This window comes from Pseudorca crassidens, chromosome 13 (assembly GCF_039906515.1).
Source record: "Pseudorca crassidens isolate mPseCra1 chromosome 13, mPseCra1.hap1, whole genome shotgun sequence".
Lineage (NCBI taxonomy): Eukaryota > Metazoa > Chordata > Mammalia > Artiodactyla > Delphinidae > Pseudorca > Pseudorca crassidens.
In genome coordinates this window covers 47,531,401-47,544,973 of record NC_090308.1, presented here as the reverse complement: position 1 = coordinate 47,544,973, position 13,573 = coordinate 47,531,401, and the positions used below count along the sequence as shown (strand labels likewise).

The 13,573-nt window shown below is 37.1% G+C and overlaps 1 protein-coding gene across 4 annotated transcripts in view; it reads right to left on the bottom strand.

The window, feature by feature from the left end:
- REV3L (REV3 like, DNA directed polymerase zeta catalytic subunit) overlaps positions 1 to 13,573 on the bottom strand; it is a 245,390-nt gene that overhangs the window by 122,242 nt on the left and 109,575 nt on the right. For all 4 annotated transcript variants that reach the window (XM_067702334.1, XM_067702333.1, XM_067702331.1 and 1 more), the window contains 2 exons: positions 6,532 to 6,721; positions 1,242 to 1,316 (listed from right to left, as the gene is read on the bottom strand). In XM_067702334.1, coding sequence (XP_067558435.1) covers positions 1,242 to 1,316; positions 6,532 to 6,626 — 170 coding nt within the window. In that variant the 5' untranslated portion in view covers positions 6,627 to 6,721. The remainder of the gene's footprint in view (positions 1 to 1,241; positions 1,317 to 6,531; positions 6,722 to 13,573) is intronic.

Genomic DNA, 13,573 nt, shown 5'->3' with positions numbered 1-13,573 from the left:
GGGGTAAATCTCTTCCACTGTAATAGGCAGTGAGAAGGACAGACTGGCTGTGAATAGATTTTAAGAATCTTTGATTGAAAATTAAGAGAGCTTTATTTTGATGGTTCTCAAACTTTTGGCCCCAGGACCCCTTTTCATTCTTAAAATTTATTGACAGCGTCAAAGACCTTTTGTTTGATTTGACACTTACCAAATCAGGTTAAAACAGAAAATTTTAAGAAACTTATTTACTAATTTTAAAATAACAACAATAAACCCATTATATGTTAACATAAATAACAGTGTTTTATATATTAAAAAATCCTATATTTTCCAAAACAAAAACAATTTAGTGGGAAAAGAGGAATTGTTTTAATCTTTGCAAACCTCTGTTTTAATAGAAGACAATTGGATTCTCACATCTGCTTCAGCTCAGTCTGTTTTGATATATTGTTTGGTTGAAGCATATGAAGAAAATCCAGCCTTACACAGATAAATAATTGGAAAAAGGAAGAGTAACTGAATAGCCTTTTCAGGTAAACGTTGATCTTTGTTTCTACTACATGGAAATGCAATGGAGTGGTAGTTTCTTAAAGGTCAGCAATAATGTGGAATTTGAAACCAAATCAATGAACTTTTTGTACTCTGTTATATTAAAACTTATTGGTCTACCTAACACTTGGAGTATTTTTACCCATGCATAATTTTCTAACATCATGCACTGGTCATTTGGAAAATATAGATCCACTAAGTTATATAAATCTTCTAAATGGTGATACATTTCATTAAACAATATGGAAAAAAATGTTAATAACATCACCTATCTCATCAGAAAAATCTTTTAAGTACTGAAAAGTGGTTAAGTTCACAGTAGAAAGCTCTCCCACTCTGGCCTCACTCTCACGTATTTCTCCTTGCTTTGAAACTGAAGAACGAATTTCTCTTGGTATAGAACGTTTGGTCTGGCTAGCAGGGCACTAGGATTATTACACAAGGCAGCCAATCATCTCTCTTTATATACTTCTACAAACTCTCTAAGACAGAAAAGAAGCAGTTGGGTGTAAAACAAGGTCCCTTACCCTTAAAATATCCTTCCTAGAGTCCAAGCTATGACTCTCTCTCTTTACACATATATGTACATATTATGGTCTCTTTCTTTAATAATGCTACAAACTATACAGGCCTTTCTTCTAGATTTTTCTTTTTATTAGTAAAATACTTAAGTGATAGTTATTCATTTTTTATTTCATTTATCTTTGTACCTTTTCACCATTGCAGGGTTGTAAAGATAGATCTTCATAAAGTGTCTTTCCTTCTCATGATAACCATAAAAAGGCCTGAAATAAAAGAAAAAGACATTTCAATTTATTTTCATCAGAGATGAAATAATGCAACTTATTGTCCTAAATGGACTCAGCTGGCCGAATTCAGTCTTACTTACATTGAATATTACCAACCGCCCCCCAAAAAAACAAAAGAACCTCCAAGACTTTTCAATTAAACCTACCACAAGGTTAACATATGACATTATAAAATCTTGTTACGGGCTTCCCTGGTGGCGCAGTGGTTGAGAGTCCGCCTGCCGATGCAGGGGACACGGGTTCGTGCCCCGGTCCAGGAAGATCCCACATGCCACGGAGCAGCTAGGCCTGTGAGCCATGGCCGCTGAGCCTGCGCGTCCAGAGCCTGTGCTCCGCAACGGGAGAGGCCACAACAGTGAGAGGCCCACGTACCGCAAAAAAAAAAAAAAAATCTTGTTACTTCTTTTAAAAAAGTTTAAAAATACCACTTAAAAAAAAAACTAGGGACAAAAAGGAGCAGCAAACTATTTATACCTTCATTTCAATCATCATGGCTCTATTAAAAAGTGGCTCTTTACTCAGACCATGTATGAGAAGAACAGAGACCTTCCTGATACCTTTTCCCATTTCCCATTTTTTCTGTCAAAAACTAAAGCTGTTCATCAACAAAGTCCTTTAGTTGACAGAATTTGTATCACTTTCCTTATTTGTCTCTGTTATTAATTTTACAAGTTCACTAAGCAGAGACAATTTACCTGTTATACATATGTACATATGTGTATGTGTGTATAAAACACACTCAAATCAAAGGAAACCTGTGAAAACTGTGTAGACAGGAACTTAAGAGATTGAAAAGACGACAGCTTTACTAAGGACGCTATTTATGTTGAGGCTCGGTTCTTCTCAGGGTATCAGCTAGAGGGGGGAAAGGGAGAAGCAAAAATCTATGTGATAGGGAGAGAAACAAGTCCTCAATGCAAGAAGGAATAAGTTGGGCTATCATGTTATATCATCTCAGGAGGATCTGAAACTCTGATATACAGACTACCATTTTCAAAGGTGATGTAATTAGAAACAATATATAAATAGGTCTGAATTTATAGACAAAATAATAAAAAGTATTTGCCTAGAGTTTGTCTGTAAATAGTGGTTGGTTAAATCTTTAGGTGGATAAACTCAACTTCTTTTCATTAAAAAAAATATTTTCCCCTTATGATGGGCACTAGATAGAACTTACCCTCATTAGGACACCATTTCTCTCTGTCATGTCTGACAGTGTAGCAGACCTCAAATACAGGAGTAAGTTGGCAACAGAGTCATTATTTGAGGTATATTTAAACAACTTTTTTTTTAATATAAACTATTTCAAGCCTTTAGGTCAGAACCATCTGTATGATTGCTGTAAAGCAATTTCTATTTAAAAAAAAAAAAGTCTAAAACGTTCTTTGTCTCATCCTTACCACTCACTCCAATCTTATCTCACACCCACTCTTCCTTTTTCCTCCAGCCATTCTAAACATTTCAGCCCCTTCTAACTTGATCCACTCTCAAGTAATCTGCCATTCCCTCTGCCTGGAAAGTTCTGCCCTGAACCTTTGTATGGCTTACTTTCAGTCTTCATTCAGGTCTCTGCTTAAACTCACCTCCTCAGAAAGGTCTACTCTGACCATCACTCCCTATCCCCTACCCTTTACCATTTTTTTTTTTTAAATAACACTTACCCTTTCCTGTCTAGTTTGATGCTGCTCACCCCATTTTTGTTGCCATGAAGGAAGGGGTGAAACACACATTATATGAATGATCTCATTCTCTCTCACCAGCAAAATTCAATTCTTTATTCCTCCTGCTTTGGTATTTTTCATATACATAAATATAGCTCTCTGTCTAAAGATAGGAGTTATACCTTTAGCCAGATAAATGGAAAAAAAAGAGAATTAAATCTGCACTGCTGTGGTCCACATTATCTTTGCTTTGTTTTTGCTAAAAATCTTCAGGATTTTACAATTAGAATCTTATAAATTTCAAAAACTGAATACAAGACTATCAAATCCCTACAATTCTTTGTAAATCTAGGATTCTGCTTTTGTAACTATTGCCCCAAAATACAGCCTGGAAATTCTATAAATTCAGTTTTCTGCTTCTTCTAGCCAAGAAAGTCTCTGTATAATTTAACCTGCAATTCTTACTTTCTGCTGTTGACTTTAGTTGATTTTGCCAAAAGAATTTCTCCACAGGGAGACTCTCTGGGAGAAAGAAAGTAGAATGGAGCAGAGTTCGAGAGTAGATATGTTTATATTTTAAAAATTATATCTGATAATTGGAGTTAGTTTTTTAATATAACAATGAGAAGAAAAATGAGCACAGATAGTGAAAAAAAACCCTCAGTTAATTAATTTAGATGGATTAAGAATCTTTTCATAGAATATTTTCTAGAATCATGATAGCTAAGTGACAAGGAACCCCTGAAATGAGCCTAAGGTCATGGTCCTCTCTCTTAACCCAGCTTCAGTATAGTACACAGTCTAGGAAGACTGGAATTAAATTTGTTCAAGTTTTCATTTGATAGCTAGATGCAACTTGCTTACTTAGAGGAGTAGGCAATACTGAAGGAGTAAAGGAATCATAGAAGCTACAATGCATGGTAAGGGAAAAGGGGACCTATATAAGAAAAAAACATAGAAAACATTAGAATGGGAGAAAAAAGAGAATGGCAGCCATAAATTAGACTGAACAGCTCATCTTTTGCTTCCAGGTCTCTAGATTTGTAACTCAACTAACTCTTAAAAATATGGCTATGCTTTTAACAAATGCCCACCAAACATACAGAAAGACTGGTGACTCATTATTCATTCCACTAGGCTGTTTGGAGATTCAACTTTGAAATGAGAATATGTATAGGAAAGTTCCGAGGAATCATTAAACATAAAAAAATTAGAATATAAAGCTGATGATTATCTTTAACCTAATTGTTGCTATCATAGGATGGGTGTGAACTTTTACCTCATTCATTTATCCAAACAAATAGTTATTGAGCCTTGTTTACTAAGTGCCCAACACCATACAAGGTGCAAGGGATATAATGATGGACAGACAAACATGGTCCTTTTTCTCATGGAACTTACAGGCTGGTGGGAGAAACACATAAGAACTAATAAACAAAAAATTAAAATAACTGCAAACTATAGTAAAGTACTAAAGAAAACAAAGAATGGGCTAAGATACAGAATAATAATAACAACAACCTATTTTAAGGAGGGAAGTCAGAGAAAACTTCTCTGGAGAGGTGAAGGATTTGAAGGACTGGAGAGGGGTAGCGCACTCAAGGAAAGGAAACTGCATGTACAAAGGTGGGAAAGAGCTCAGCACATCAGAGGAACTGAAAGAAGACCAGTGTTTCTGGATGGAACACAGTGAACAAAGTTACAGAGGCAGGCAGGGGTCAGAAATTTAAATTTTAATGTATAAACAATATGAAGCCACTCAAGGATTTTAAATGATTTTAAAAGGATCCAATTTACATTACAAGACAGGTACTTCTGCAGCTCTGGAGTGAGATAAGAACAGAAGAAGGAAATTCAATTAAAAGGATACTGTGGTGGTCCAGAAGAAAACCTGGATTAAGGTGGAAGAAGTAGACAGATTTAAGATGGATTTCATACAGATGTATTCAACTCATATGTTCCAGTACGAGCTCTAAATCTTTCCCGCCAGCCTGCTCTATCTGCACAGACTCAAAACTTTGTAGTCATACCTGACTCCTCTCACAAACTTCATCCAATCAGACAGCAAATCTTGGGGACTCAACCCTCAGAATAGATCTAGAAGCTGACCACTTCTCACTACTCCCCTGCTACTACCCTAGTTCAAGCCACCATATTTTCTCACCCAGATTAATGAAACAAGAGTCCTAATGTTCTCCCTGTTTCAACTCTCATGCCCCTATGATCTATTCTTCCCACAGTTGCTAAAGGAACCCTTTCAAGTTTAAGTTAGATCCTGGCTGCTCAAAATCATGCAATAGCCAAAATAGAATAGTATGTATCAGCATCAGCAGAAAGGCTCACAAATTTCTGGGTCCCACCACCAGGGTATCTGATTCATCAGATGTGGGGTGAGACCAAAGAATATATTCTAAGTTCTCAAGTGTGTTAGTCTGAGTCCTCCAAGAAGTAGATGTCAAAATGTGCAAGAAATTTGTTAGTGGAAGCACCTGTGAGAGAATATGAGGATGAACTCAGGAGAGGGTGGGACAGCCACAAGACTTAGACACAGGTCTGATCTAAGTGAAGGAGAGAGGGACAGAGGGAAGATGAGTGGAAGTGTCTTTTATTGCAGTGTGATTCTAGTGGAAGTTCAGAAAGGCTGTCCCAGAGTTCCCAAGTGTCTCCCAGAAACAGGCCTGCCTTAGTAGCCTTGCTCTGCTTAGCCAATGGCTGGGAGTAGCCTATGGAAAGCAGCTTCAGTTTACACAGGATGATAAATGGATTTTAGTGCAGTAGCTGGGACCGTTGTTCAATTATGCTCTTTGTATTTGGAGATCTGAGAGGTGCATTCTCATGGCTGTCAAACCAGGTAAAAGTGATTTTGGCGACCCACTGGCCAACATGATCTCCATTCTGTCATATCTCTCTAACCTCATTTTGTCCACTCTCCTTTCCCTCCACTCCAGACACCTGGCCTCCATTTTGTTCCCACCCCCTCACCTTCAAGTCTTTGCTCAAATGTCATTTACCATGTCAATGACACCTTCCCTGATTACCCTATACAAAACTGCCACCAGACTACTTCCCTACCCCATACTACTGATCCTTCTTACCTGTTCTACATATTTTGTTCTATAGCATTAATTATCATGTAATAAATAAATTTATTTCATGTTCTATCTGTTGGTTACTTTCTGTTTTCCATTACTAGAATGTAACCTCCATGGGGGCAGGGACCTTTGTTTTGTTCACCAATATAAAAGGTGCTCAATAAATACTTGATGAATAAATTACATAAATTTCTACAGTTCTAGGAAGCAGAGAAATGGAAAAAGTTAAAACAAAAATTACTGTTAACCATCTATCTTTCATTGCAATAAAAATGGACTTTAAAAAGTTACAGTAAGAAATTCACCTTGGTTCCATTAGATTAGAAATAAAAGAAAAATGAACAGAGTATATCTGAATTGGATATGTTTTCTTTTAACTAGAACAGTAATATAAATACAGATAAATAGAAATTTTAAAAGATGTTATCATATACTTACATTCCTGATACTAACGACACTTTGAACACGTGCTGAGCAGTGGAAGATGGATTGCCTAAAGCCACATTAAGTGCTCTGTCGATACTGAATGCCATCTGAGAAAGATAGCTTTCTGGCTGCTGTCCATAACCATCATATGGCACATAGAGGTAAGGAAAGATGCCATGTAGATGAAGACATGTCTTCTGACCTAAAATGTAACACATTGTAAAGTTTAGACTTGAGATGCATTTTAAAACCTTAACATTACAAAGCTCAGAATACAAGTCATTTAAATGGTCTAAGGACAACACAGCTTATCTGAGGGAAGGGTTGAAGAAACTAACCCATAGTTAAAGCCACCTGTATTGACTACATTTTACAACAGAACATTTAGAAGCATTTTATAAATATAAGCATTATAGTTTGATTTAAATAGTAGTTTTGGTGCAAATATGTTTGAATATTTCACCCTCACAATCTAACTACTTTTACGTACTTCACTGAATTGCCCTATAACAGTGGCCCCCAATCTTTTTGGCACCAGGGACCGGTTTCATGGAAGACAATTTTTCCACGGAATTGGGGGGGGGGGGGCGGACGGTTCAGGCAGTAATTCGAGCGATAGGGAGCAGCAGGTTAAGCTTTGCTTGCTCGCCTGCCACTCACCTCCTGCTATGCGGCCCAGTTCCTAACAGGCCACTGACTGGTAACTGGTCCAGAGCCCAGCAGTTGGGGACCCTTGCCGTATAATACCACTTAACGCAGTGTTATGAAGCTTACAAAAGCTCACTGAAAGTTTACTAAATAAATCAATGAATGTGTCTGTCTTGGCATCCAGTGTGTGGAGTTTTGCTATGTGGAGGGGGGGCGTGGTTTGGGAAGGGTAAAAATGAAATTTTGCTACTAGGGAAAAAAAATCAAAACAGACAAAAAAAAATCAAAACAGACAAAAAAAAATCAAAAGAAAACCCCTACAAATCAACTGTCTGTAATGGACTTCTGGATATTTAAATTGCACATTTGATGGAGTGGGACAGGGGAGACACAGAGGGAAAAAAAACAGCATGCACGCTTTCCAGGAAGCCATTACATCAGGCAAGGTGCAGAAGGGGTAAATGGTGCTGATTTGCCAACAGACAATCCCGTATAGCCATGATAGAGAAAATAATATGAGTAAGAACCCACAAAATAAGTGCTACCGAAAAAGTAATGTATCCACGACAAGGTTAAGTAACAACAGCAGCAACAAAAAGCAGATGCATCATTATTCTCATGAATCTGGCAGGGCTGTATAAAAGTGGTTCCTTTCCTCTGAACATTGTCCCTCGTTCCCCTTGGGCACATGCTATTTGTCTAATTCAAACAGAGAGGAGAAGAGCAGTGATGGAAGAACACATGAATTCTTCTCATGCTGTCACTTACTACTGCCCTGCCAACACAATCCTAGGGCTTCTCTCCCACCTCTTATCCCACTCTGTTCCACTGGCTTTTTCTTTTGGTAGGAAAGTATTTGTTTGATCACTATCCTATTTATAATTTAGGGTGATTTATGTAAAATACATAGAAAATAGTTCTATGTTCTGTTGATACTTGTATTTACACTTTTTACAGTGAATAACATCAGCTTGTCTTATTTTTAAGGTACAGCTATAACAGAATTAACAAATAAATCTGGAATAGTTATTACATAAAGTATAGCAAAACTGGAAAAGTCACACAATGGAATAAGATCTATGCCCTCCCGAGTACAGTATTCTCATTTGAGCTACCAACTTTGACGTTTTTGAAAAATTACAAATTGTGTTGCTGTTAGACCAATTTTAATTTGTAATTTTATGTTACTTAATTTCAAAGGAATGAAAAAAATATTTTCAGTTAAAAGCAAATTCTTTAACCATTCTCTTTTATTTCTAAATATGCATGATACTACTTCCTAAATATTGCAGCTTTCAATTCTTCAAATAGAAAAAATTCAAATTGTAATGATGAACGAGTCTTAAGAAAATATATTGATATTTTATCAATTTACTGATGATCTATTTGAATGCTTTTTAAACATCTCATGAAAAAAGGTTATAACCATTACACTTCTGGATATAAACCACAATTTGGTTAAAAGTAACTGGCGGGCTTCCCTGGTGGCGCAGTGGTTGAGAGTCCACCTGCCGATGCAGGGGACACGGGTTCGTGCCCCGGTCCAGGAGGATCCCACATGCCACGGAGCGGCTGGGCCTGTGAGCCATGGCCGCTGAGCCTGTGCGTCCGGAGCCTGTGCTCCGCAACGGGAGAGGCCACAACAGTGAGAGGACCGCGTACCGCAAAAAAAAAAGTAACTGGCATGCTAAACTACGGGGTAAGGGAGGTAGGGAGACAGAAAAGTATCCCCTTTTTAAGTTGACAAATAAAATATAAGACCGGTGGTTACAAAATTACTAGCATATTTCACAAGCAATATTGTAAGTTCTTAAGATATGAGTTTTACAGTCCATATCTTAATAATGTAAATCTGGGTAAGCTTTATAAGAATAATAATAAAATCTGATTTCTAATAGTTTCTTTATAGGCAGGATGTTCACAAAGTTCATAAAAAATTTTACCATAACCTCTTTTCACATCTCCTATGAAGTAGGGGCCAGAGAAATGATCTTTCTATTTATAGGCTTTGGAACAATAATTTACGGTGTATGATTTAGAAAAAAAAGCAGAAATCATTTATTCAGCAGGCACTGGACTAAGTGCTTTATATATATTTATTTCTAAAACTTAGTACAACTTTGCAAGTATCACAAAGGTTAACTTTCCCAAAGTCACATACCTATTAAGTAATTGAATCAGGATTTAAAAGCAGATCAACAAAATCTAAAACCAATGCTCTTTCCATTTAACCATTCTGGTTCAATGTTTTTAAGAAAGTAAATATTGGCTTCCTTAATCCTTAATTCCTCAAGTTCTTATTTTTGTACTGTAAACACCTGTTTTCTTACTGAGCTCTCTCTCTCATTTGACTGCAAATTCTTGGGAGCTGGTGTTGTGTTTGAATGATAGTAATATCCCCAGGATCCAGCACAAAACACATTAATATGTGTTTACCAGATATTTATTGAACGAACCACCAGCAAAACAGAATAGTTGCTTAAGGAGAAGGAATGGTGTGAAAGCCTAGAATATCTGAAAAAACAAATCTATGAAAACAGAGGGACTCTGATACAACTAAGGCACCACCATCAGGATTACAGAAGAACATAAAGGATCTCCAGCTTATTGCACTTTCCTACCCTGAATGACCCAACGTCCCATGCAAAGCTGTAGTCACTAAATCAACACAGATGCACCTCCGTGTAGTTCTCCAGCAGTAGGGATAGCTCAGTGCTTTACTCACCACCCTTACTCAAGAACAATCTCCTGAAGAACAACCACGGCCTAAGGAATTCTTGGCAGAACCATAACAGCTCTAATACAGAATAAGTGTCACAGAAATTATGAGAAACAAGATAAAAAAAGGAAACTCAAAAGTTAAACAAAGAAAGAGAAGTGTGTAAAAATGAACAACAATTTCTTGTCTTTTATCATTATAAAATTTGTGGTTCTGTCAGAGCGTCGCTTTATCTTGACAAGATACAGACCACTTTTATTTTTTCCCCTCCGTCAGCTCTATCCCACACAAATATGTGGAGCCATACAGATGTAAAGTCCCTCAGAGATAAACTAGTCTACCCTGACCTCCCTCACTCAAGATTATTTTCGGCTGTGAGAAAACACCCTAAAATCAGTGCTTGTAAGCATTAAATTAGTGGCTTCTCTCTCATAAAAGTCCACGTAGCTGGTTACGGATTCAGGTTTTAGCGGCCTAGTGAAGAGGAACGCTTGACTTCAGCCTAGAGGCTTTTCTACTATACTCCAAAGAGTTCCACACACAGGATTCTTCTAAGAAACTTTTTATAAAATTAATAAAAGCTATGCTGTTTCAAAACCTTACTAAATGATTTGGGATCCTGGATATTAGCTATTTCCAGGTAAAGTGGATCCAAAGAAAGAAAATATCCCTACTTTCTGAATGCCCCCTATTATTGTCATGTGAAACTGAATTAAGGCAACAAATACAGTAGGGATAAAGACTGTCATTGGGGGAATAAGCCTATGTACACAGGTTTCAAAAAATTTTTAAGAGTGTGAATTTTCCAATTTGACTGATGTCGTCTCATTCAGAAACTGCACAAGCTTGTTTCACGAAAAGTGCCACGGAACTTGTCACAGTATAACTACTCGCTTTTAAAGACACTACAGCAAAACTTTGTGGAATCGGCTATTTTCCAACTGTGTGTAAGAAGGGCTTTTATAACTAAGGTAGGTGCCTCTGTAACAGCCAGTACTTGGGTGCTCTAAATCTAATCTTTCACATAACTTAGAATTACACTACACATAAAGTCCTCTGTATTCCAACATTTCTTATATTGTTTTCTCACGTGTTCTTCTACATTTTAAGTGCCCAGATTTGGGCTCTGAATTAATTCTGCTTCTAAAACCTTGTTAGTTTATCTGTAGCAAAATTACTTTTGTTTTTGTGGATCCATTTTCAATAAACAGAAAGACTAACAGGTGCCATTCCTCTAATTCCGGGGTCTGCAAATTTTCTTCTGTAAAGTGGCAGACAGTAAATACTTTAGGCTTTCTGGACTATACTGTCTCTGACAACTACTTAACTCTGTTGTTGTAGTCTAAAAGCAATCATAGACAGTACTTAAGTGAATGGGCATGGCTGTGTTCCAATAAAACTTCACTTACAAAAACAAGCAACAGGGGGCTTCCCTTGTGGTGCAGTGCTTGACAGTCCGCCTGCCGATGCAGGGGACACGGGTTTGTGCCCCGGCCCGGGAAGATCCCACATGCCGCGGAGCGACTAGGCCCATGAGCCATGGCCGCTGAGCTTGCACGTCCGGAGCGTGTGCTCTGCAACAGGAGAGGCCACAACATTGAGAGGCCCGCATGCCGCAAAAGAACAACAACAACAACAACAACAACAACAAAAAAAACAGGCAACAGGAGGGATTTTGTCCATGGATAGTAATTTGCCAAACCCTGATCTGATTAGAGTTCCTTGTCAACCAGAACAGGAAAATTTAATGGCGTCTTCTTTTTTCTTTTTTTAAAAAAACAAGCTGATTGGTAATCACAATCTAAATCATGCTGACCTAAGAGTATCTTAGGAGACTGAATAAGAAACGCTCATTTTGTAATTTGCAAACCCCATCTCCCAAATCTCAATCGACACAAGATTTTAAACAAAACTCTACAGAGCTATCAAACAAACAAACAAACTTGGCTATGTGAACAGGAATATCTGTACTTATGAAATTTTTCATATTTTCTTCATGGAACATCTCTTTTTAAGTTTTATATTACTATCGTTAACTCAACGTTTCCCTCCAGTCTTTCTTTTTCCATGCCCACAAAACCCACAAAATGAGTTAAGCAAAACTCCTCATAGTCACAGTTTGAAAGCAAATGTTATCTCACCTATTCTCATTTAAAAAGGAAAAGTCTTAAAGATGTACTCTTAGCCCTAGAAATTACATTTTTTCAGAATTTATGCTAAGGAAAAGATTAAGAATGTACATACAGATTTAGATATTAAAATGTTAAGAGAGTATAACTAATAATAGTAAAAAATTGAAGATAATAAACTTCCCCAAGATTAAGTAATTATGGCATATCTGTATCTCAGAACAAATCTATGGCTCTCATACCAAATCCTGCTTGCCACTTGTTTTTGTAAATCAAGTTTTATTGGAATACACCCATTTGGAAGGGTCTATGGCTGCTTTTGCTACAGGAAGAGTTGAATAGCTGTGACAGAGACCTTCTAGCCCCTCAAAGCTTCAAAAATGTACTATGTGGCCCTATAGAGAAAAAGTCTGCTAACCTCAGCAATAGGTGGTATTGACGTATATTTCCTAGCATAAGATGTTTATGACATATCTATTTCTGGTGATGTTCAGATTTAATTCAGTTATGAAACTATATATAATACATTAAATGAGATAATGGGTGATTTCTTTTTTTTTGTTGTTGCTTATATATATTTTCTAAATATTATACAATTTGTGTAAAAGAAAGGCAGGAAGGAAGAAGTCACCTACTTCTCAATGACCTAGAAATTAGAAACAAAATAAAACAAAAACTAAGTATAAACACTAACTTTATAAAGGGCATATGTATATAACTTCCTGTTGAATAGTTTCTCTTCATTTTCTCCTTTCATTCATAAATAATGCTTTGGGGTCTCACATACATTCACGCCATTTTATTTCTTCAACTAAGGTATACAGGACTTTATTTAGAATCACTGGCTTTAAGTTACTAATCCTACATTACTAACAGCTATATCCCTCAGACACCAGATGTTTCAAAGGCCTATTTTATTTATACGTCTGCCTAATATATCTTTGTATTCTCAGTGCTGAACATGGTTGGTTCTGTCGTTCATACATGTAGGCATAAATTCTCTATTCATCAAATAATTTGTGGAAGTCCAATGTTCGGTGCTAGGCCACAGGCTGCTCATAATCACAGCCCTGGATCTCATGGACTTGACATTCTACTTGGAGATAAAGACGAATAAATAGGCCATTACAGTGTGGTAATTCTATATCCAGAAGTATCTAACTCAGTTTGTGAGAATATAAGAAGGCTTCCCTGAGGAAGCAATAAAAGAGCAAAGTGAGAAAGAATACTGCAGTAGGTACAGATACCTGAAAGCAAACAAGAACAAGACATGGTCTGGAAATAGGAAAAAGGCAATTAGGATGGAGCAAGGAATGCAATGGAGAGAAGGGCAAGTGTGTGTGTGTGTGTATGTGTGTCTGTGTGGACTCTGTGACCTATTTGGATTTGCATTTTATAAAGTTCCCTTCTGGACACATTGTGGAGAAGCTGGGGACAGAACTATAATGGGAAGATCTGTTTTGGAGGCTGTTGGAATAATTCAGGCAGGAGATGTTAGTAGAGATAAAGAAAACCTAAATCGAAAGATTTAGGGCACAGAACTGAAAGGTCACTTACT